The sequence below is a fragment of the Carcharhinus amblyrhynchos genome, chromosome 13 (genome assembly GCF_965287045.1).
Source record: "Carcharhinus amblyrhynchos chromosome 13, sCarAmb.v2.hapA, whole genome shotgun sequence".
Classification (NCBI taxonomy): Eukaryota; Metazoa; Chordata; class Chondrichthyes; order Carcharhiniformes; family Carcharhinidae; genus Carcharhinus; species Carcharhinus amblyrhynchos.
The window spans coordinates 27,067,197-27,091,285 of NC_137336.1; the positions used below are offsets into that span (position 1 = coordinate 27,067,197).

The 24,089-nt window shown below is 42.6% G+C and overlaps 1 protein-coding gene across 3 annotated transcripts in view; it reads right to left on the reverse strand.

Moving 5' to 3' along the window:
* The window catches only part of LOC145351477 (follistatin-related protein 5-like), a 490,544-nt gene that overhangs the window by 316,474 nt on the left and 149,981 nt on the right, over positions 1-24,089 (reverse strand). For all 3 annotated transcript variants that reach the window (XM_080201073.1, XM_080201071.1, XM_080201072.1), the window contains exon 4: positions 4,202-4,450. In XM_080201073.1, coding sequence (XP_080057199.1) covers positions 4,202-4,450 — 249 coding nt within the window. The remainder of the gene's footprint in view (positions 1-4,201; positions 4,451-24,089) is intronic.

Consider the following 24,089-nt stretch of genomic DNA (forward strand, 5'->3'; position numbering starts at 1 on the left):
CAACTCAAAACTGGAGATCCATGAAAGCACAGTGGGCTACCAGCAGCAGCAGAATTGTACTCAACCACAATTTGTAACCTCAAAGGACAGTATGTCCCAGTCAACAACGAGGGAGCCAGGGGATCAACTCTTGTTCAATGAAGAGTGCAGGTGAGCAATGCTAGGAGCTGCACCAGCCAAAACTAAGTGTGAGGTGGGAACCTGGAGAAATTACAACACAGGTTTACTTGCATGCCAAACAACAGAAGTAGTGTATGATAGAATTATGTGATCTCACAGCCAATGGGTTAGATCTAAGCTCTGAAGTCCTGTCACATTCAGTTGTGAACGGTGGTGGACAATTAAACAACTAACTGGAGGAGGAAGCTCCACAAATATCCCTATCCTCAATGATTCTAGAACCCAGTATTTCAGTGCAATAGACAAGGTTGAAACATTTGTAACCATCTTCTGCCAGTTATGTCAAATGGATGATCAATCTAGGCCTCCTCCTGAAATCCCCAGGATCAGAGATGTCAATGTTCAATCAATTGGATTCATTCTAATAAATAGCTAAAGGCACTGGATACTGCAAAGCTGATAATATTCCGGTAACTGAACTGAAGACTTGTGCTTCAGAGCTAGCTGTACCCCTAGTCAAACTGTTCCAGTACAGCTACAGCACTAACATCTACTCAACAATGTGGAAATTTGTCCAATTATATCCTGTCCACAAAAAGGACAAATTGAGCCTAGTTAATAGCCCCATTTGTCTACTCTCCATCATCAGCAAAGAGAGGGAATGTATTGTCCACGTCACCATCAGAAGCCACTGGGCGGGAGTGGAAAATTCTGCCCATGGGCTGCAGAGGTTCAAGAAGTCAGTTCAACACCACTTTCTCAAGAGTGATCAGGGATGGGCAATAAATGCTAACCTAGCCAACAATGGCTTTCCCGTAAAAGACTAAACTTATTAAAAAGCTGAGTTAGTTCACAAACTTGGTATCACATTTGATTCCAAAAGCAGCTTCGAAACTCATATTCATGCCAGGACTAAGACCATCTATTTCCACCTCATAACATCGCTCAATTTTGTTCTTTTAACTCATCTGCTGCTGAAACTCTCATTCATATACCTTCATTAGTTCTAGACTCACCTCCACTACACTTCCACAATCTTCCTCTGTTAATTTGAGGTCATTAAAGACTCCATGTCCTCCTTCAGTACTGACCTTTCCTTGTAAATCTTGCCATGTCCTTGCCCGATCACCCTATCACTGTAATCTCCTTCAATCCCACAACCCTCCAAGTCACTTCTGGTCTCTTGTGCATTGCCTATAATGGCTACAGCATTGATAGCTGTGTCTTCAATTGTCTAGGCCCCAAGCTCTGGAATTCCCTCCCTACACCTCTCTATCCCTCTACTTCACTTTCCACCTTTCAGACGCTTCTTAAAACTTACCCCTTTGACCAAGCTTTTGATCATATGACCCTAATATCTCTTTATGTGGTGTGGTGTCATGCTTTGTTTTAAAATGCTTCCAGAAGTGCCTTGAGGCATTTCATTCAGTGAAGTGTGCTGTAGATATAAGTTGTTGAGAATCAAACCTGGGTTCATTCTGGACTTACAGAGTGCCTGCACTAAATATAAAACAAGGTTAAATGCAACATTCTGTGAGACATACGCAAGGCAAATGACTCTGGGATTTGTCTTTCATTTCTGGTAATTTTCTAAAGCAGAGCTTCCATGTTGGATTATTATTTCCAGGTACTGCAATCACTGTACACAATACATAGAATGTCTGGCACTGACTGGTGCTCTTTGAGGAGGTTGCCTTGGAGTGCCACACAGGGGAATCCTTCTAGCACTGAAGACTTAGTACAGCATTTCCACTCTGGCAGTTGCCAAGCAGGTGTTGTGAGGGCAGTGCTTCTCCATTACTCACCCAGATTCTGCTTACTGCCTGAATATGTATTACCAGCATGATTCTGTTAATCCTTTGGAAAGCCTACAATACAAGAGGTAATTTCACAAACCTCTCTGTGCCAGGGCAGCACTTTTCTAGGTCGGTCGTTCAATAGTATTGAATCTTTGATCCATGCCCGTTGCTGGTGAGGTTGCGCACCAATAGTATCAATATTTTAATTACTGCACTGGAATAGGCCCTCCAAGCCTGCACTGACCATGCTGCTCATGTGAACTAAAACCCCCTACCCTTCCAGGGACCATATCCCTCTCTTCCCATTCTATTCATGTATTTGTTCACACACCCTTTAAAAGTCATTAATGTATCTGCTTCCACTGCCTCCCCAGCAGTGAGTCCCAGGCACCCAACACCCTCTAAATCTTCAAAATGGATTTTTAACATCCATTCAGTTTTACACAGCATTATGCTTTAGTGGACTCCCTCCTTCTTTGATGAATTCCCAGCCATTCTGATCAACGTTCTACATGAAGACTTCATTCTGACTAACCCTGGGAAATTCCAGGGGTTGGGCTTGGGAGAAAGTTCATTCTGTGGCTTTAGCATGAAAAACGTACCCCACCGTGCTTGTGACATAATCTGGAGAGCCGCCATGATAACAGTGTTGCCATGTAAAAGAGAAAGGGTTAATGCGCCGTGACAAGATCTTCCATATTACATGACACAGTCTCTGATAACGCATTAAGGCACAGATCAGTACAAAAGATGTCATATCATGTTTGACATGGTATTTACTCATCCAGCAGACCCAACAACTATCAAGAAGATACATGGTCATGACTCACTCGCAACTGTGCCTTTCAGCATTAATTGGATGAGATAACGGATTCAACAGCATGTCCAATGGGAGAAAGACACGCCATCTGTTGGCACTTCTGCTGTGTGTTTGCAGCACTTATTCTTTTGTTTCACATTTCCAACATTTTTTATGTGCATTTGGCTGAGCTTGGACTGCTTGACGGGGGAACAATAACTTCATGAGGAAAGGGTTTGAATTTAAGTTATTTTGGTACAGTGACATTTAATTATAGTATCTGCTTTCATTTAATTGTGGGATCATGGAATCCCTACAGTGCAGAAAGGGGCCCAACAGCCCATAGAGTCTGCACCGACAAAAATCCCACCCAGGCTCTATCCCCATAACCCCACGTATTTATCCTGCTAATTCTGCCAACACTACGGCTTGTATTTTACCTTCCCACCTGCCATGGGAATTGGAGTGGGCGAAGGGCAGACAATGGGAAGGTCAATTCAATTGACCTTGGTGGGATTTTACAGTTGTGGGATGAGTGAGGCCATAAAACCCCACCCTTAAGGGGCAATTTAGCATGGCCAATCGACCTGACACACACATCTTTGGACTGTGGCAGGAAAGCGGAGCACCCAGAGGAAACCCATGCAGACGCAGAGAGAACATGCAAAGTCCACACAGACAGTTTCCCACGGTCGAAATTGGACTTGTGTCCTGGCGCTGTGACGCAGCCTTGCTAACCACTGTGTCTCCAGTACTATGTTCGTTTCTGGTCCTTTACAGCTTTGAAAAATTGCCAAACCAAACTGATGCATTAATTAATGCATTTCCTGCAGCCCCTGTATTTCACTTTTGGTTGTCTGACATTCCAAAAATAACCCTGAAGGGGATTGGGTACAGTCCCTTCACATTTTGGTTAAGGCATGAGTACACAGCGAGGGTTTACCCTCCCTGTCAACAACAAAGGTTCCATTCAAAATGACTTTAGAATGGTCTCAAAAGTATTTAAGTATGGGTACACGGAAGATGAAAGAAATAATTCAACAGCGCGTAATAGCAAAGAACATCATGACGCTATCGCCAATCACATGGAAATCTATAGCTTTTAGTCAAAAACTTATAAAATAAATAATTGATTTTTATCGCTTACATTGTGCCCAAAGTGTCACAATATGATTAACCCTCCAATAGCAACTTTTGTTAACATGAATGTATGGCAACTATCTACATCAAGCATCTTTTTCATTTTCAGGAAAGCCCTTGGCATAGCGATTGACTTTTTTTTCATGACAAGAAAAGCAATGATATAATTTGAGAAAATATCACTGCACAAATGCTGCTAGACTACTTATAATCACGTGTGACTTAATGAGCTCGTACTCTGGTTCCCAGGGCAGGTTACATCTGCTTCTAGTGAACACAAGGCAAGACTGAACAATGATGATCTATGGTTAAACTTCATGCTTGCTGCTCCACGGTGCCTTACCTTGGAAGAAGCACTCTTTATTGTCCACGATGTGGATTCTCTTTCTCTGCTGGCAGGCAGCACGGTGCAATTCGCAGTGATTCTCGTAAAACTTCCCATCTGACCCACAAACCGGTATATAATTGGGCTTGCACTGCTGAATACATACACACTCTGGCAGTTCCGTCTCTTTTCTGACGACACACTGTTGCCCACGGCCGCAGTAGTTCTTTTCACAAGCCCCATACAGACCATCCTGGCCCAAGTACACTATAAGAAAGGAAAGAAAATATAACATTTAATCTCTTTGCAGAGAGCTTCAAATAGTCTTCCAGATCTGCAAAATTGCCCATGTCTGACAGAGACTTCTCATTGCAGACTGCATGAAACTTTGTTACAAAATGCTATGAAGAATTAAACAAATTAAATTCAATTTAAAATTATCTTGAGGATTAAACAATCCTAGATTAGAATGAGCATCAATATGCACTGGGATTCAGTGATGGCAATCTTGCCAGAGTGGATTGAAGCCTGGCACTAGGAAACATGTGCACACAATCTAGGCTGGCACTCGAGTGCAGCACTGTTGTTTGGATGATGGAATAAACCAAGGCCCCATTCTGCACCCTACCCCCCACCCCACTAGCTGTATTATGTAAATCCCATACCACAGCTTCTTCCGGTGTGCTGGCTAATAGTTACCCCTCAAGGAAGAACACAAATACAGATAATCTAGTCATTATTTTCCTGCTGTGAGTCCTTCCTGTGTTCAGGTTAACATAGAAACATAGAAAAACTACAGCACAATACAGGCCCTTCGGCCCACAAAGTTGTGCCGAACATGTTCCTACCTTAGAGATCACTAGACTTACCTATAACCCTCTATCTTACTAAGTTCCATGTACTTAGCTGAAAGTCTTTTAAAAGACCCTAACTGGTGTATTTCACAGCTTACACTAAAGTTGTTACACTTTAACATTATTTCATTTGGTGAAAATTGTCCCACCAGTGCATGAAATCCAAAACACCAAAAGGCACCTCTCCCACATTTGTCTCTTATTTCTATTCTTTGCACTAATACCTTTGTGACTTTCGAACAAGATTATTGATTCACAACTTGGGGAAATTTTGTCCCGTGAACCAGTACCCATAAGTTGAAGTCTTTATAAAATCATTTTCGTTAAGATTTTTACTGCCAACACGGACTGGGCTGGTAGCTCATCAAGGCGATAGAGGGCTTGCCCACTGGCATGAGAGCCAAGAAGAGCCCAACATCACCTCTAATAGGGACTGCCACTCAGACACCAATGAGGGCCTTTCTTCATGATTAAGAGCCCTGCGGGCGGAAGGCACATCTGCCTATAGCTGTCAGCTAACCAGAGGACAACAGCTCCATTGAGTGGCAGTATCATCTGGCAGGCAGTGACTACTGCTGCAACAATGCCCACCCAAGGTCTAGCAACATCACTGGATTCCAGGCCACAGGTGATTGATGGCAGTGGGGCAGGAGGTGGGTGAATTGCAGGGCATGACAGCAAGTGCACGCGCTGGTTCTCAAATGGTTCCCCTTTCTGACATTGAGTCCCTCGATCAGACATTGAATGCCTTTGAATGTGCCCCCCCCCACCCAACCCTCCCCGCAACACTTCTGGGAACCTGCACGCAACACTATGTTTGTTTGTCGTGATCACAATATGGCGACCCCTTTGCCAGCTGTGGAGTTAATGCCCTGTGCTGGATGAGGCAGGAATTGTTTGTCTATTTAAGGGCTAGGGTTAGGGTTAATTGACATTGGGGCTGAAAGGCTGACCATGGGCCTTCCCACCATCATGGATTTAGTCAAAGTGCTGGCGGGAAGGATCTATATCTGCTACCTTCCTGACAAAAAGCTGGCCCCATGCCTTGCTTACCCCCACTCCACCCCCACCCCTCCCCCTAAAGCAATGGGCTTTGAATTCTACCCAGAGTTAATGTTTCAGGCTCATGTCTGCTTGTCAGAACTAGAAAAGTTCAGTGATGTGACCATAATCTAACCATACCCAAGGAATTGTTGATTTTCTTACCATGCTGCAAAGAAACCAAATGAATACATTTGAAAACTATAATCAACAAATTTAATCAAACATAAGGATGCATCTTGAGGCATTTGATAACAAGCCTTGTTGTTATTCACTGGTGAAGCTCCTTTTGGAATATTAATTGGACATGCTATCTTCAAAAGAACACTGATGCACTGGAAATAGGTTAAAATGCAAAGGACAAGGATGCTGCCAAGGGCAGATTCACAAATTTATTTACATTACAGATCATAAAATGGAAGGGGTTGGGGGAGAGGGGAGGGAGTGGCATGATTCACATCTTTAGAATACTGAGAGGTAGAGATGATGTAAACATAAGGAGGCTTTCAGCACATAACATAAAAAATATATGCTTAAAATTAACAAGCCTGAAATGAGGCTAATTAGAAGAATTTCCACTCCACAGAGTAATGAATAAATAGGAGATTGTCACCAAAAGCAGTTCATGTCGCGTCCCTCTTAAAACAAGATAAACTAATGTCTAGTTGAGAATTTGGCACAGTGGTTAGCACTGCTGCCTCACAATGCTAGGGACCAGGGTTCGATTCCCAGCTTGGGGTTCTGTCTGTATGGAGTCAGCACGTTCTCCCTGTGTCTGCATGGGTTTCCTCCAGGTGCTTTGGTTTCCTTCCACAGTCCAAAAGACATACTGGTTAGGTGCATTGGCCATGCTAAATTCTCCCTCAGTGTACCTGAATAGGCATGGGAGTGTGGCGGCTAGGGGACTTTCACAGTAACTTCACTGTAGGGTTAATGTCAACCTATCTGTGACACTGATACTGAAACCGAATAGTCTTGTGTGTTTTGGTGATAAGTATTGAGTGAAATGATCGAGCTTTCTATGGGACATAATGGTTCACAGGAGGGATTGGGGAATAGACTGGAATACTTGAACACTGATGGCACTAGGTGACAATAATTAGCAATGGGGGAGGATAAATATTCCAGCAATTTGCTCGATTATCTTTCGAAAACATGGTGTACTTTTGCTAAATTTTACCACTGGAGGTCAAATAAATAGGATCAAATTTATAAAAGGGAAAACATGTCATGGCCTGTAGGTTAAAAGGTTTTTTCTTATTCTGTGCTTTCTCATGTAAGGCAATAACTTACGTGAAAAAACATACCGATGCTTAATATCACTGCCCTTTTCAAGCACATTCAACAAAGCATTAATAAAAAGATGAGAAAAAAAATCCTCAACAATGAGCCTGAAGGACTATTTATTAGAAGTCTCTGGCAAGGTGGCGGATTGAACAGCGTACATTACAATGTTCAGATATCTCACTCAATTGTCTTTGGGTGTGCAGGAGGAATTCCAAAACTACTTTCTCCTTATTTCAAACAGTTCGAGTAGATTCTAAGAAAACTACCTTCCAAAGTCATGAGAGTTGAAGTGAAACAGTCACTTTGGATAACAATGCTGAGAGAAAAATGTGTTTTATGCACATACTGGTGCGAATGTCAATTAAACGCACCAAGTGGAAGTAGATGGTAAATTATCGAAACACAGGTCTAATTCCTTAATGAATTAGAATGCAAAGAAAATACCAATGCTGTAAAAGATATATACAAAGGAAGGAGAGATATTTGGAAATGTATAAAATATCTTTTAAAAAATGAATTGTTAAAATAATCTTTGGGGAGATAAAGAAGACTTCAAAAAATAACCGTTGAAATAATAACTGACATTAAAAACCACTGAGAATATCTTTTTTTGAATTGCGGTAGTTTTTAATTACCGAAAAATAAGTTCTTGCTTTTGGTGGTTGGAAAATTGGAATATATATCAGCGTTCAGAGAGAGTAAAGACCGAGAAAATGGGCATCATTTCTGGAGTGCTGTAACATTTGTAAAAAATCAAGACCATGAAATGTTTTCTAAAGTGGGGTATTTCAGCAAATAAAGGTAGAGAATTTGTAGTTTCATATTTTTGCCAGCTCATGAATTAGAAAAGACACGATTTGAGGAGTAGAAAATAACTCCTATTCTGTTCCTCATATGGTCAGCTATTGGAAACAGAAAATTCTACATCTGTTAGCTTGACCCCCGTAGTCACAGATATATTGCAGGTCTATTGTAAAGAAATTATTTTTTCATTTGATTTATTATTGTCACATGTATTGGGATACCGTGAAAAGTATTGCTTTTTGTGCACTATACAGGCAAATATACTGTTCATAAAGTACTTAAGGGAAAAGGAAAAGGACAGGGGGAATTTCAAGCATATTTTCGACAACTAGGTTTAAATCTTCCAGCCCTGCCCACTTTGGGAACTGTTAATGGTGGGACAGAAAATTTGATGGACCATTGAAAGTTTCGTTGACCTTGGATGGGAATTTCCGGTCTCAGGGCTGGTGGGTCTGGATTATCCCACCCCTAGTTACTAAACTGACAGTGAACACTGAGAAAGATGCTGAAAAATAACTCGAGTGGTGAAGGTAAAGTCGCCTCCCTGCCAACTTCAAGGATCCTAAGTAAAATGGGCGGCACAGTAGCACAGTGGTTAACACTGCTGCTTCACAGCACCAGGGACATGGGCTCAATTCCCAGCTTGGGTCACTGTCCGTGTGGAGTTTGTATGTTCTCCCCATGTCTGTGTGGGTTTCCTCCGGGTGTTTTGATTTCCTCCCACGTTCTGAAAGACGTATTGGTTAGTTGCATTGACCCAAACAGACGCCAGGCTGTGGCAATTAGAGGAATTTCACAGTGACTTCATTCAGTGTTCATGTAAGCCTTATTTGTGACTAATAAATAAACTTTACTTTAAAACTATTTTAGGCAATCTTCATCCAGTTATTGCGGAATTCATGTTAAATGTTCACATCGCAAGAACATAAAGTAGGAAGGAAGACAAATCCCAGTTCAAGTGCTGTAGAGTAGAATGCACCTTCGAGTAGATTCCGAAATGTACTGAGCCTCTCCAGTACTGGAACTCTTTTCCCAACCCACGTTCCCTTTCGTTTGGTTTAGTATTTACAGTGCCTTGGTAAACTCACTCTTGTGTGCTCCAAATGGCAACTCAACCCACTGCAGGCAACATTTAGATTTGGCAACGCTCAGGTACTAAGGTCACTGGTGGAACCAGCATGGATTAGCTCTTAACTGTCACTTGGCAAGACAGTGGTACAGTCGAGGCATACAGAACGGGAACAGAGCTGAGTTAGCCGATCTCAGCCAGAAAGGCATTAGGTATTCATAAACTTGGCCTTGATGCCTCAAGTTAAAGGGGGGCGTGGGAGGGTGGGTGGGGAGTTAACGAAAGGTTTCAACTTCGGATTACTATCCTATTGATCGCAACTGGATGTCCAACCAAAACACAGCGATGATGTCTCATACGATTTAATAACCCAACAATACTTGGGGCCTTTTTTTTTTTGCAGGCACCCTGCTGTCAGCCACAGGGTTGCATCAAAAATCAGCACAAAAGTAGATTTTTCAGGATTACACATGAGGGCTGAAACTCCGTGAACGTGGGAATCCTGTGCCAAGATCAAAGGAGAGAGTTTCAAGCATTCCTTTGAGCGTGTAAGATTAAAATTGACCCCTAAATTTTATTCCATCAACAATGTACTCCAAGGTCTGTGCAGCAGCAGGCAGCGTAAAAGGTACATGTCCTGGGAGGAATAATGGTAAAATTTCATTCGCTTTAATAATTGATATCTGTGTCTGGGTTGAGGTATTTATATTCCCAGGGATTTTTTTTTTCTTGTGATCTCTTTCTCAAGGTTATTAACAATTTTTTGCATCTGCCAAATCGTCAGCCAGAACTGGCAGGCAGAGTTGGACTAAAAGCCGAGGTAAATCCCCAGTGTAAAAAGACCTTACTCGGAGACCGCAGACCCGAGTGCAGGATCATTAGGTCTCTGCATATTCCCTGTAACGAACATGAATTCAGATGTAACTGACTAATTAAACAGGCCTAGCATCAACATCTCTCTCCATATTATTAAAACTGAATGAATTTCTGGACCCACAAGGACTGGAAAATGCATTAATGGAAAGTGTGATCAACAAGAGACTGTGCACTAACCGGTTTTACTATTTATGAGCCTCAGAATCACCTTGTGCAAAGGATATTGGGTTCATTTAGCAGACAAGAAAAGATAAAACTAATCAGACATCTGAATTAAAATGCTTAAAATTGCAATATACAATTCCTCAGCCCCAACAAAATTCTAAAGCACTCATCAACAAAGCCAACTCTTACGGTTGGTTAACCTGAACAGTGGTAAAGAAACTAAAACAAATTTGAGTTGGGGTGAAAAGTTGAACCAGTTCCATCCTATGCCACCAGGAACTGGATGTGTGCTTCACTAATAAAGAATTATGCACTGTTAATACGTGTCTTAAAGAGTAAACTAATTGATTTAGCATGAAAACCTTGCCCCTATGGTAAAAAACCCAGCAGAATTAAGGGAGCACATCGTTCAGCATAATAAGAAAGAGAAACCTATGTCATGTAGGAATACTCATAAGATCATAAAATAAAAGCAAATTACTGCGGATGCTGGAATCTGAAACCAAAAGGGAAAATGCTGGAAAACCTCAGCAGGTCTGGCCGCATCTGCATCTTTAAGGAGAGAAAAGAGCTGACGTTTCAAGTCCAGATGACCCTCTGTCAAAGCCAAAAGGCATAGAAAGTGGGAGATATTTATACTGTAAGGTGAGGGAATGATAGATGAGTCATTGACACCAGAACAAGGGGAAAGGTTGCTAATGATAGTCCATCGAGAGGATAGAAGGTGTGAACGGCCACACAGCAGAAAAACTCAAATCAGAGGGTAAACTATGACAGGTGAAGCTGTAGGGGAAGGGGGGAGATGGATGGGAGAGAGGTAGAATTGAGAAAAAGGAGGGGAAGGGAAGCAAAGGGGGAGAAAAGGTAAGGAAAGAGGGGATAAAATAGAGGGAAAGAGTGGGGGCGGAACGGTGGCACGCCATGCCAGGGATCTTGGTTCAGTTCTGGCCACAGGTCACTGTCTGTGTGGAGCTTGCACATTCTCCCATGCCTGCTGAGTTTCCTCCAGTAGATCTGGTTTCCTCCCACAGTCCAAAGATGTGTGGATTTGGTTGCTAAATTGAACCTAATGTCAGGGGATTAGCAGGATAAATGAGGGTTACGGGAATAGGGTCTGGGTGGGATTGTAGTCGGTACAGACTCAATCGGCCAAATGGCCTCCTTCTGTACTGTAGGAATTCTATGATTCTAAAAAAAAGAAAGACAATGAAGAAATAAAAAGTAGTGAACAACTAAAAATTAAATTAAATGAAAACAAAGGGTTTGAGGTGGGATAGAGCTAATCAAAGATGAGATGCTGTTCCTCCAGTTTGCGTTGAGCTTCACTGGAACATTGCAGCAGGCCAAGGACAGACATGTGGGCATGGGAGCAGGATCACGTGTTAAAATGGCAAGCAACGGGAAGGTCAGGGTCTTAAGATTATACCTGAAACCATTGCTGTAGAAACGAGGCCTGCAAACTGGTAAAGCACCTCTTTGATGTTTGAAACTTACACAATAGGGTCTAAAAATTCAACAAAGTCCATTTTTGGACACCTCTCCTATAGGGTGCTAACAACCCACACCCAAATGTGTAGGCCAGAGGCATCTGTGATTTTAGGTCTCAGACCTCATTATCATATAAAAGGTGTAGTAATAGGAGCCCACATGGGTTCACACACCAATATTTAGTTAAATGATTTGGTTAAAAAAAAGCACTGGGGTCAGGAGTAGGAACAGCTCTGCTTTGGATTGAGATAGGGGCTAATTAGGAGGTTGGGAAAGAGAATTGGTGGGGGATGGGTGTGAGTTGGAGTATTATTGGGAGGGCCTGGCTATATGATAGAGTGTTGGGATGGAGCTAGGAGGTTGGGCCTGGAGCTGGAAGAGAGCAAGATTGGGGAAGAGTCTGGAGTTTAAAGTTTGGAAGATACCAGATTTTGGGATTAGCGGTGATTAAAATCAGTAATAACCTTTTCTTTGTTCCATGCATTGTCTTTTCCTGAGGCAATCATCACAGGTCCTGGCTTCCACAAGCACTGTTGAAATGATTGCAAGAAGAGCAGGAGTAGACATTAGGCTCAATCTGCATACGTCAATAACCTATCATCCACTTCTGACATGGTTAAAGTCGCTCTTTTGTTTGGCGTGCATCAAAATAATGCCTGACAGCTTGCAGCAAATACTGGACAGCAACAGAGCCAATATTTTAGCCTAGGCTTTGGAAAGTAAACCACGTAAAGCAATCAATTCTACGAGGGTTTTCAGGAGAACCCGCAGACGGCATCAAAATCAGATGATATTGGAAAGTATTTTTATTTTCTCTGAGGACGAGGAATCTGATCAATTTTTTTCTCGAGTTATGCTTGCCAGAAAGAAAGAGGTTGCATGGAAAGTTAATATTTTCTTTCTGGTACTGTCACGTTGTATGTCAAGTTAAATTCTTTAAAGTTAGAAAATAACAACAGTGTCGCGCTTGATTTCTTGGCCATTTATATTCTGAACAAAAGGGAAAATGCAATCTTATACCAGGACAGTACAACAATCCACCAGAGAGACTGTAATCAGATACGTACTTCATCCCAGACCTTCAAGGAATATGACACTAATCGAAAAGGAGCATACTGCGAACGCTGGATATCTGAAATCAAAACAGAAAAATGCTGGAAATACTCTGATCAGGTGGCACCTGTGGAGAATAAAGAGATAACATTTCAGGTGAGTGACCCGTTAGATGAAATGTTAACTCTGTTCCTCTCCACGGAAGCTACCTCACCAGCTAAATACTTCCAGCATTTTTTGTTTTTACCTCAAGGAACATGAACGTGTTTTGCCGTGTGCAAAGGACGCATGCTTCAGCAACATACACTTGCACCCTGTTTTTACTGGCAGACCTGTCCCGAAATTGGGGCAGGCAAGGCTCGCAGGACAGCATTCTCCGTTGGCTCAGTAAACTCAGGCGTGCCGGTAAAATCTCGGTGGAATTTTTCCATCTCGCCCGCCCACCCGCCACAGGAATCGTAGTGGGCAGGGGCAGATCACGCAAAGGCAGGATTTTCCGGTCTTGGGGCGAGTGCAGCCAGAAAATCCCGCCCTTAGTGTGCAGAGTTCTGACCCACTGCGAGGGACCAGATACAACATGGCTCCAGGATTAGCTGGGAAAGGATATGCACTCCCCACTGTTTGAACAAGAATTAACCATGTATTTTACAGTAATAACATTAGGATTGGAAATCCACATCTATTGCCAAATGAACATCCCTAGGGGAAGAGGGGAATTAGAGATTGAAACTGTGTTTTTGCCTTCCAACGTGGGATGTGGGTGTCGCTGGCCAGGCCAGCATTTATTGCCCATGACTAATTGCCCTTGAGAAAGTGCCAGTAAGCCAGCTTCTTGAACTACTGCACTCTGTGCAGTTTTGGTACACCTGCTGTGCTGCTAGGAAAGGGCTTTACTGAAAAAGTTACATGTGTATTATGCTAGCCACCATTGTGTGCATCTCGGGTTTTCCTGGGTTTAGTTTGGGCCCCTGATTTGTAATATTTTTTCTCTGTGTCAGCAATGGGGCAGGGCAGGGCAGAGCAGAGCACTGCATAACCATGACGTGATGTCACAAGGTTTTACTGAAAAAAATTGAACATTTGGCTTAGATACACTCATCACAGTTAATTGAAATGGATCTGCTCATTTGAAAAGGAAATCAGTAATATCGCCCGCATTAAAGACAGCAAAGAGTAAGTAATAACGATGCAATGAAACAAATAGTTTCAGAAGGATACTTGTACACGGGGAGGAGATAATGCTGAAAGATGACAGCATCGGGGAATACAACAAGATGGAGTGGATGAAATACATTTTTCGTTTTTATGTCTTCCTGTTCCATAATTTAGCAGATGTTAAATGTGAACACCACTTATTTTTTCATCCTTGCTATCACCATGGACTGTGAATAAAGATGATCTAATTAGTTGGTTCTGTGTTATCCATTAGGACACACTCCAGGACAAAGCCCAACATCTATTTTATCCCGGAGTATTTGTCTGAAAATAAATGAATTACCGTCTTTTGTTTTTCTTCTATTTCTCTGAGGCTGTGTATTACCTGCAGCTAAAAGCATGGACAGATCAGCTGTTGAATTCTCAAAGTATTAGCAAAAGTGAAAGAAATAAGTTTATTATAAGGAATAGATTTATCGTCACACTTAAAGTGTTGCTGCAGTACCACCATTTTAATTCACTTAGCTGGATGCTACCAAAGGCAGAAGGGATTGATTCCTGTTGAACTTATTTCCCTTCTCATGTACAGTTTTATTTAAACCCTCCTCAGGGTAACTTGCTTCACCATCATCATTAATGTAACAGCTTAGTTCAAACTCCACGTTAACTTCTACCATTAATTCCTGCTGCTGCATGGTATTTTTCTGTTTCTGTTACACACTCTCCCCTTTACGTTGCTTACAGCTATTACCATTGACCCCGATTGATCAATAATTCAGGTCATGAAAGTGTGACCTGGCTTTTTATCACTTTTCCATTTCTCCCTTCCGTTTCCAAGTCACATTTGTGCACTTTCAAATAGCCCAAAAGACTGAGAGATAGAAGCAGGTAACTGACTGGCTCATTTATTGCATAAGCTCCAATCTGAACGATGGGAGATTGGGTATTTGCCAATTCTCTGTGGTAAGAGCTCCGTCAGCATTATTTGGTTAAAAGGTCACTGGCTACATGAAAATTCACTTGGAATGTACAACACAAGCAATTTGTTAAATTATTTTTGCCATGAGAAGAATTATCCTGCCACATGCATGGCATTATTCTAATGAATATGGTTCCTTCAGCTCTTCCCATCTTATAACAAAATATGTTGCCACACCTTTTTTGTGCTGAAAGATTAAGGACATTTTCAAACGTACAATATCAAAATTTGTGGATGACGCCTAATATATTGTAAACCATTTGGCACCAGGCATGGATCCGAGTTTTAGGGTCACATGCCATTTTCCAGAATTGGCGCAATCCGTGCCAGGCATGGTGAGGTTGGAAAATCTCCTCCAGTTTGTTTTTAAAAAGGCTTTAGATATAGCTTTTGTGGTGAAGGGGATGAAAGGATGGGGGGAAAAGACAGGACAGGCTCTTGAATTGGATAATCATAATGAATGTCGGAGCAGCCTCAAAGGGTTGAATGCTGTTCCTATTTTCTATGGTTCCAATTGGGGGCACTGTCACCTTAAGGCCTGGTATATCTGGACCTCCCTCCACATCCCAGTCTATCCCCATCTCGCCACTTACCCCACCAACCACCTGGGAGTTGCTTACGTTCCCCTCCTTGGAACCTCTGCCATTTACCTGTTCCTTGGCTCCTGGTACCTGGTGCCAGGCAGCTCCCTGTAGTGCCTCTTCTGTAAGAAGTCTCACAACACCAGGTTAAAGTCCAACAGGTTTGTTTGGTAGCAAAAGCCATTAGCTTTTGGACTCCACCTGATGAAGGGGCAGTGATCTGAAAGCTAGTGGCTTTTGCTACCAAATAAACCTATTGGACTTTAACCTGTTGTTGTGAGACTTCTTACTGTGTTTACTCCAGTCCAACGCCAGCATCTCCACATCGTGCCTCTTCTAGCCACTGCAGTGCTGTGCCTGGAGGGACTGGAGAGATTGGCCAATAACTCTCCAAGGCTGGACTTCCTTCCCAGTGAAGGGTGGAAAACCCATCTTATGCCAATCTTTAGAGTGTAATGGAGGCTGCTACAGCCAGTGGAAATGTGTTACACATCTGAATGAAAATTCAAGCCCTTGGGTAGGAGCTGAACCCAAAGCTGCTGCTTCAGAGATAGGAACACTACCTAGTGAGCCACAAGACCATCACAAAACAAACTGGAGAAAATGCAAACATTACTTACAAGAATGAGGCCAGAACTGAGTGATTCTAACTATCAGGAAAGCCTGAACATGTTGGTGCTATTTTCTTTAGTTGAGACAATTTGCATAGGCGCACTTAACGAGAAGTGAGATAAGTACACGAGGGAAAAGGGAATAGAAAAATATGTTGATAGGATGAGCTGAAGAAGAGTAGGAGTTGTTCACACGGAACATTAACACCGGCATAGACCTGTTTATTTTTGTGCTGTAAGTAATATGCGATTGGGTTGCCAATTATTCTCCAGGCACCACATGTTACAAACACACGTCTGTCAATTTAACAGGTTCCTCCCACTGGCATTTAATTTGATTTCAGAATTGCAAATAAGTGTTCATCTGGTAGAGAAATCATTTAGATATAAACAACCAACCCTGGACTATAGGCTGTAAATAACAATAATTTCTTGTAATATTTTAGTGTAACTATATCACATTACTGAAGCTTTAGGTATACAGGTCCTGAAAAACCTCACAAAAACGCAGCCTTTAGTTTCATATTGCTTTACATTTGCCCAAATGGTGGTATAGAAATGCAATTTTGCAGTGAATTGCTAAGCAGAGGCTTTAAAGAGGGCTTCAGGAGGTCAGTCAGCTGCTAAAGTGATGAATTGTGAGGATGTGACTGGAATGCTTACCCACTCACTCTCAAGTATTCCTTCATCTTTTTTTTCTCTCCTTTTGGGAATTTTTTTTTAAAAAGATCATCCAGGTAAGAAACGCTACACTAGAGATTGGAACACTTTCCCACTTTATTCATCCAGTCTTAGTGTCAAGTTTCCGTAAATCACTTACAGTATCGCCAGCAGCAAGCAAACATCTTTCAACACTACCTCAGTGACATGCCTCACATTAGTCTCGAGGGAGCTCTCCCAACTACATTAGTGTGTCATTTCAATCTTTCCATTTCCTTGTAGCAATTGTGAGATTTCCAATCAGCACTGAATTGGGAAGAAGTCTGCCCTGTACATCTGCACACAGCAGATAATAGACCGAAACTTTCCTCAATGTACATTGATACATGGTTATTTTGCCAAAGCAAAAACAAAATTTAAACATATTTGGTGAGCATAGTGTCCCTTTGTCTCTTTTTCTCCTCTGGTCTTAGAATGTGGACAATGCTAACAAAGGCATATTTATTGTCCACCTCTATAGTCTCTTGGTTGACCCAGCTGGCCAAGTTCTAAAGGACATAACTGCTAGACTGGGACTACGGCAGGTAATGAGGGAAGCAACAAGAGGGAAAAACATATCTGACATCTAAGAACATAAGAACATAAGAAATAGTTGCAGGAGTAGGCCAACTAGCCCTTTGAGCCTGCCCCGCCATTCAATAAGATCATGGCTGATCTGTCGTGGCTCAGTTCCACATTCCCGCCCTCTTCCCATAACCCTTAATCCCCTCTCTCATCAAAAACCCATCAACCCGCATCTTAAAAATATTTAGCGAAGCAGCCTCCACCACTTCAACGGGCAGAGAATTCCAGAGATTCACCACCCTTTGAGTGACGAAGTTCCTCCTCAACTCTGTTCTAAACCGCCCCCCCTTTATCTTGAGGCTATGCCCCCTAGTCCTACTATCCTTTCTGAGTGGGAAGAGTCTCTCCACCTCTATCCTATCCATCCCATTCATCATCTTATACGTCTCAATGAGATCTCCCCTCATTCTTCTAAACTCTAACGAGTACAAGCCTAATCTATTCAGCCTCTCCTCATAGCTCAACCCCCTCAACTCCGGCATCAGCCTCGTAAACCTCCTCTGCACTCCCTCCAAGGCTAAAATATCCTTGCGTAAGTACGGCGCCCAAAACTGCACACAGTACTCCAGCTGCGGCCTCACCAATGCCCTATACAGCTGCAGCAAGACCTCCCTACTTTTATATTCAATCCCCCTCGCGATGAAGGCCAGCATCCCATTCGCCTTCCTGACCACCTGCTGCACCTGCAAGCTGGGTTTTTGCAACTCATGCACAAGGACCCCGAGGTCCCTCTGCACCGTCGCCTGCTGCAGTTTTTCTCCACGTAAGTAATAATCCTTCCTACCATTATTCCTACCAAAGTGGACCACCTCGCACTTGCCAACATTATTGCCACTGCACAGTCCTTGTGGAGACAAAGTCTGTCTTTGCATTGAGGATACCCTCCATTTGTTGTGTGGCACTACCACCATGCTAAATGGAATGGATTTCATATAAGCAGCCCAAAACTGGGCATTGGTGAGGCGTTACAGGCCATCAGCAGTAGCAGAATTGTTTACAACCAAATTTGTAACCTCATGGCACATCCCCCACAATACCATTATTGTCAAGCCGGGGACCAATGCTGGTTCAATGGAGAGTGCAGGAGGGTATGCCAGGAGCAACACCAGATATACCTAAAAACGAGGTATGAAACTGGTGAAGATACAACACAGGGTACTTGTGTGATGAACAGCAGAAGCAGCCAATAACGGACAGAGTTAAGAAATCCCACAATCAACAAATCAGATCTAAGCTCTGCTGTACAGCCATATCCAGCCATGAAAGGCAATGGACAATTAAACAACTAAACAACTCACTGGGGGAGCTTCCACAAATATCCCCATTCTCAATGATGGGGGAGCCCAGCACATCAGTGCAAAAGATAAAGTTGAAGCATTCACACCAACCTTCAGCCAGCAGTGTCACAAGTGGATGAACCATCTGGGTGAAGTCATCACCATCACAGATGCTGGACTTCAGCCAATTTAATTCACTCAATATCAAAAGCAGTTAAAGGCAGTGGATACTGAAAAGACTTTGGGTGCTGACAATATTCTGGTAATTATTCTTGTGCTCCAGGGCTAGCTACGCCCTTATGGGCTCCCCCATCACTGAGGATGGGGATATTCATGGCTGGATGTGGCAGCATGGCAGAGCTTAGATCTGATTTGTTGATTGTGGGATTTCTTAGCTCTGTCTATTACTTGCTGCTTCTGCTGTTCATCACGCAAGTACCTCGTGTTGTAGCTTCATCAGGTTGACACTTCATTTTAGGTGTATTTGGTGTTGCTCCAGTACACTGGTATCCACGTGGAGATGTGGAAAATTGTTCAGGTATGTCCTGTCCACAAAAAACAGGACAAATTCAACCCAGCCTATTACCGTACATCAGTCTAATCATGATAAACAGAAAAGTGGTGGAAAGGACAGTGCTAGCAAACACTGTTCACTCAGCAATAACCTGCTGACTGGCATTCAATTTGTATTATACCAAAGCCACTCAGCTCCTGATACAACATTAATTCAAACATAGATTAAAGAGCTGAACTCAAAAGGTGAGATGAGAGTAACTGCCCTTGACACCAAGACAGCATTTGACCTTATGTAGCAGCAAGGAATCCTAGCTCCATGAATCAATGGAAATTAGGGTGAACTCTCCACTGATTAGAGTTTAACCTAGCACAAAGGGAAGCTCGTTGTGATTGTTGATATCAATCATCTCATTTCCAGGACATCAATGTAGGAATTCCTCAGGATAATGGCCCAGGCAAAACCATCTTCAGCTGCTTCATCAATGAACATCCCTTCATCATAAAGTCAGAAACAGGCGGGTTTACTGATGTTTGCACAATGTACAATGTCATTTGTGACTCCTCAGAATCTGAAGCAGTCTGTGCACATACGCGGCAACATTCATACTTGAACTGATGAGTGGCAAATAACACTCATGCCTTGCAAGTGGCAGGCAATGATGATCTCCAACAAGACAGAATCCAACCAACTTTGCTTAACAATCAATGACATTACCATCACTGTATCACACACTATCAACAACAGAAACTATACTCCACCAGCCTTTTAAACAGTGTGGAGTATAGTTTCTGTTGTTGATAGTGTGTGATATTCATCTTTCAAGACACATTCTTTCATATTCACTTCTCAAGGGCAAATAGGGGTGGGCAATAAATGCTGGCCTGATCAGTGATGCCCACAGTCCATGGAAGACAACTCAGAGTAGGAGACTTTTTTGGAGAGTTGCGAGAAGCAAGGGAAGTTGGAAGTTCATTGGAAGTTCAAACTTCTCAGGTAATTCCCATTGAGGCAGCATGTTGGGACTTCTGATGAATTCTGTGGCACATTTGGGGTCATCTAGCAATCCGGAGATTGGATGATCTGGACCGATGTGAAACATATATGTTACCACCTCTCAGCTAGCCAAAGCACTGGCAGGAATTATATTTCAACTTTTATTTTACATTATTCATTCATTCTGAACAGAAAATCAAAGCAAAAAAATCATTCCACTGTTCCTAATACAATGTATTCATATGTCACTAATGAGCAACCTGGATACAGAACTGAAGAAAAATACATTTCATACAGTTGTAATCTCTCTTGCACCTTCAATAAAATACATAATCAGAGTTTAAAGAATCAAACTCTGTGTTATCACCACCTTAGGGAAGCTGGTAAAGCAGCAATCATCAAGAGAATCACTTCTCCACAGTCTAAGTTCCTCAGCTAACAATGTAAGCCCTGCTATAATTGAGAAGTATGTATGCTGTGATGAAGTATTTCTAATTACTGTTAAATACTTATTAAAATTTTGCAAGTGTGCAGCTGATTAGCATTTCTCTTCGAGTTTAAATTAGCTTGCTAACACTGCATTGCACGTTTAGAAAACTCTATCTAGTCATCAGTCACTTACTTAGAAGCCCAATTTTCTGCTTGTTTTGACATAGATAATGGGCAGAAGTTTGCCGCTAGGCTTTGAGGCCTGATGTCAGGACTAAATGGGACATTGAGTCTGCACTTGCCAGGAGCCAAACTGAGGGAACTACTTTCCCAAAGGTGACCTCCTAATTGGCTGCCTGTGCACTCATTAACGATGCCGCTGGGCACTCACAGTGCCAGCAGCCGTTGAGCCTTCAGAATCCACCAAGGGAGGTGAATATCGTTGTGGCAAATAGAGACCAACTTTAAAATAGAGGCATGCTTGGAGCAGTCAAGATCTATTCTTAAACAGTGAAGGCAACAGGGCCCTCGGCTCGCAGGGTCGTCACTCCATTTGTATCGTTGGGGCTGCAGGAAAGTCCTTTGGCATCTGCAGCCCCCTCTTTGGGGGATCCAGCCTTCATTTCCAAAGGATCCCCAACCTAATGCAGATAGGGTGTCTTCATTAAGCTAGCAGCCTCCCCATGTGGCAATGTGCCCTCTAAATTGCCTCTTTTCAGGGCCTTCGTTATTTGAACTGTCTGTCTGTTACCTGCCCATTGTACATTCCTGTCCGCCACGATGGGATTCAGTCAGGGAACTGTCCTGACGTGGTTCCCTACTATTTACCTGCACCATCCTCTCCACTACCATCACCAACACATCTGAACCTGCCGCTCCAAGGCCGGGGAAATTGTGCCCAATATCTCACTCATACTTGAAGTTCTCCAGCCAATATCATTTTCTAGTTTGCAGGAAGATACTAACCAATTCAATGCCCTTTCTACCTATTAGATGCATTAGATCCAATCTACGGACTCCTGGCAGTAATTCATCACGCTTATTTGGACAAAAGCATCTTCCTGCTCCTATTTCTTATGTTCTAAAAACCACCGAAGGTGGTCTCAATGCCTTTTCAATGTGCATTAATTCCAGAAGTAGCTGGTGGTTTATTCTTAAAGAGTTATAGATTTTCCAAGCTATTTTCATTCTTTTTAAACAATAAGGGCATTTTTTCTCACTATCCATCCTCCTCTACTTTGAGACGTAATGTGTGGAAGAAGTTCAGAATTTAAATACAGTTGTTGCCTTTTGTTAATTTTGGACCTTTTTTGGTCATTGAAGTTGTACAAAATTAAACAGTCTAAAGGTGAGGGGATTAGGTGTATTGGCAATGCTAAATTGCCCCTTCATGTCAGGGGATCAGCAGTAAATAAATGACATTACAGGGATTGGGCCTGGATGGGATTGTTGTTGGTGCATGCTCAATGGGCTGAATGGCCTCTTTCTGCACTGTAGAACATAAGAACATAAGAAATAGGAGCAGGAGTAGGCCATCCAACCCTTCGAGCCTGCTCCGCCATTAAATAAGATCATGGCTGATATGATAGTGGGTTCAGTTCCACTTACCTGCCTGCTCGCCATAACCCTTAATTCCCTTATTGGTTAAAAATCTATCTATCTGTGACTTAAACACATTTAACGAGGTAGCCTCGACTGCTTCATTGGGCAGAGAATTCCAAAGATTCACCACCTTCTGGGAGAAAAAGTTCCTCCTCAACTCTGTTCTAAATTGACTCCCCCATATTTTGAGGCTATGCCGCCTAGTTCTTGTTTCCATCATAAGTGGAAATAACCTCGCTGCTTCTACCCTGTCTAGCCCCGTCATTATCTTACATGTCTCTCTACGATCTCCCCTCAACTTTCTAAAGTCCAATGAGTACAGGCCCAGACTAGTCGATCTCTCCTCATAAGCTAACCCCCTCATCTCTGGAATCAACTTGATGAACCTTCTCTGTACCCCTTCCAAAGCTAATATATCCTTTCTTAAATAAAGGGACCAAAATTGCACACAGTACTCTAGGTGCGGCCTCACCAGTACCTCGTACAGTTGCAGCATGATCTCCCTGCTTTTATACTCCATCCCTCTCACGATAAAGGTCAACATTCCATTCGCCTTCTTGACTACCTGCTGCACCTACAAACTGAGTTTTTATGATTCATGTACAAGGACTCCCAGGTCCCTCTGCACAGTAGCACGTTGTAATTTTTCACCATTTAAATAATATTCCATTTTACTATTATCCTTCCAAAGTGGATAACCTCACACTTACCAATGTTATACTCCATCTGCCAGATCCTTGCCCACTCGTTTAGCTTACCCAAATCTCTCTGCAGACTTTCTGCGTCCTCCACGCAATTTGCTTTCCCACTCATCTTTGTGTCATCCACAAACTTTGTTACTCTACACTCGGTCCCTTCCTCCAGATCGTCAATGTATATGGTAAACAATTGAGGCCCCAGCACCAATCCCTGTGGCATGCCACTAGTCACTGATTGCCAACCAGAAAAGCACCCATTTATTCCGACTCTCTGCTTTCTGTTCGGCAACCAATCTTCAATCCATGCTAACACTTTACTCCCAACTCTGTGTACCTTTATCTTATGTCGCAACCTTTTGTGAGGCACCTTATCGATTGCCTTCTGGAAATCTAAATACATCACATCCATCGATTCCTCTCTGTCAACTGCACTTGTTATATCCTCATAAAATTCCAGTAAATTAATCAAACATGATTTTCCCTTCATGAATCCATGCTGCCTCTGCTTGATTGAACCATTCTTTTCCAGGTGTCCTGCTATTTCTTCCTTGATGGTAGATTCCAGCATTTTCCCAACTACGGATGTTAAGCTAATCGGCCTGTAGTTACCCGCCTTTTGTCTACCTCCTTTTTTAAACAGTGGCGTTACATTAGCTGTTTTCCAATCAGCCGGCACCTCCCCAGAGTCCAGCGGATTTTGTTAAATTACAACTAATGTATTTGCTATTACTTCTGCAGTTTCTTTGAGTACCCTGGGGTGCATTCCATCCGGACCAAAGGACTTGTCTACCTTTAGTCCCATTAGCCTAAGCAGCACTACCTCTTTAGTAATAGGGATCGTTTTAAGGTCCTCACCCCTTACAGTCCCACGACCGTCAATTATTGGTGTGTTATTTGTGTCCTTCACTGTGAAGACGGACACAAAAAACTTGTTTGAGGCCTCAGCCATTTCTCGTTTCCCATTATTATATCCCCCTTCTCATCTTTTAAGGGACCAACATTGAGATTCTATGATTCTCTGAAAATAGCAGGCCATTTAGCTTCGACGCTCTCATGGTTTAAGAATGGAACACTTTTCTATTTCTGACACCCAACGTCAATATCAAACACTCACAGAGGGTTTAGCACAAGTTCAATGGAGTA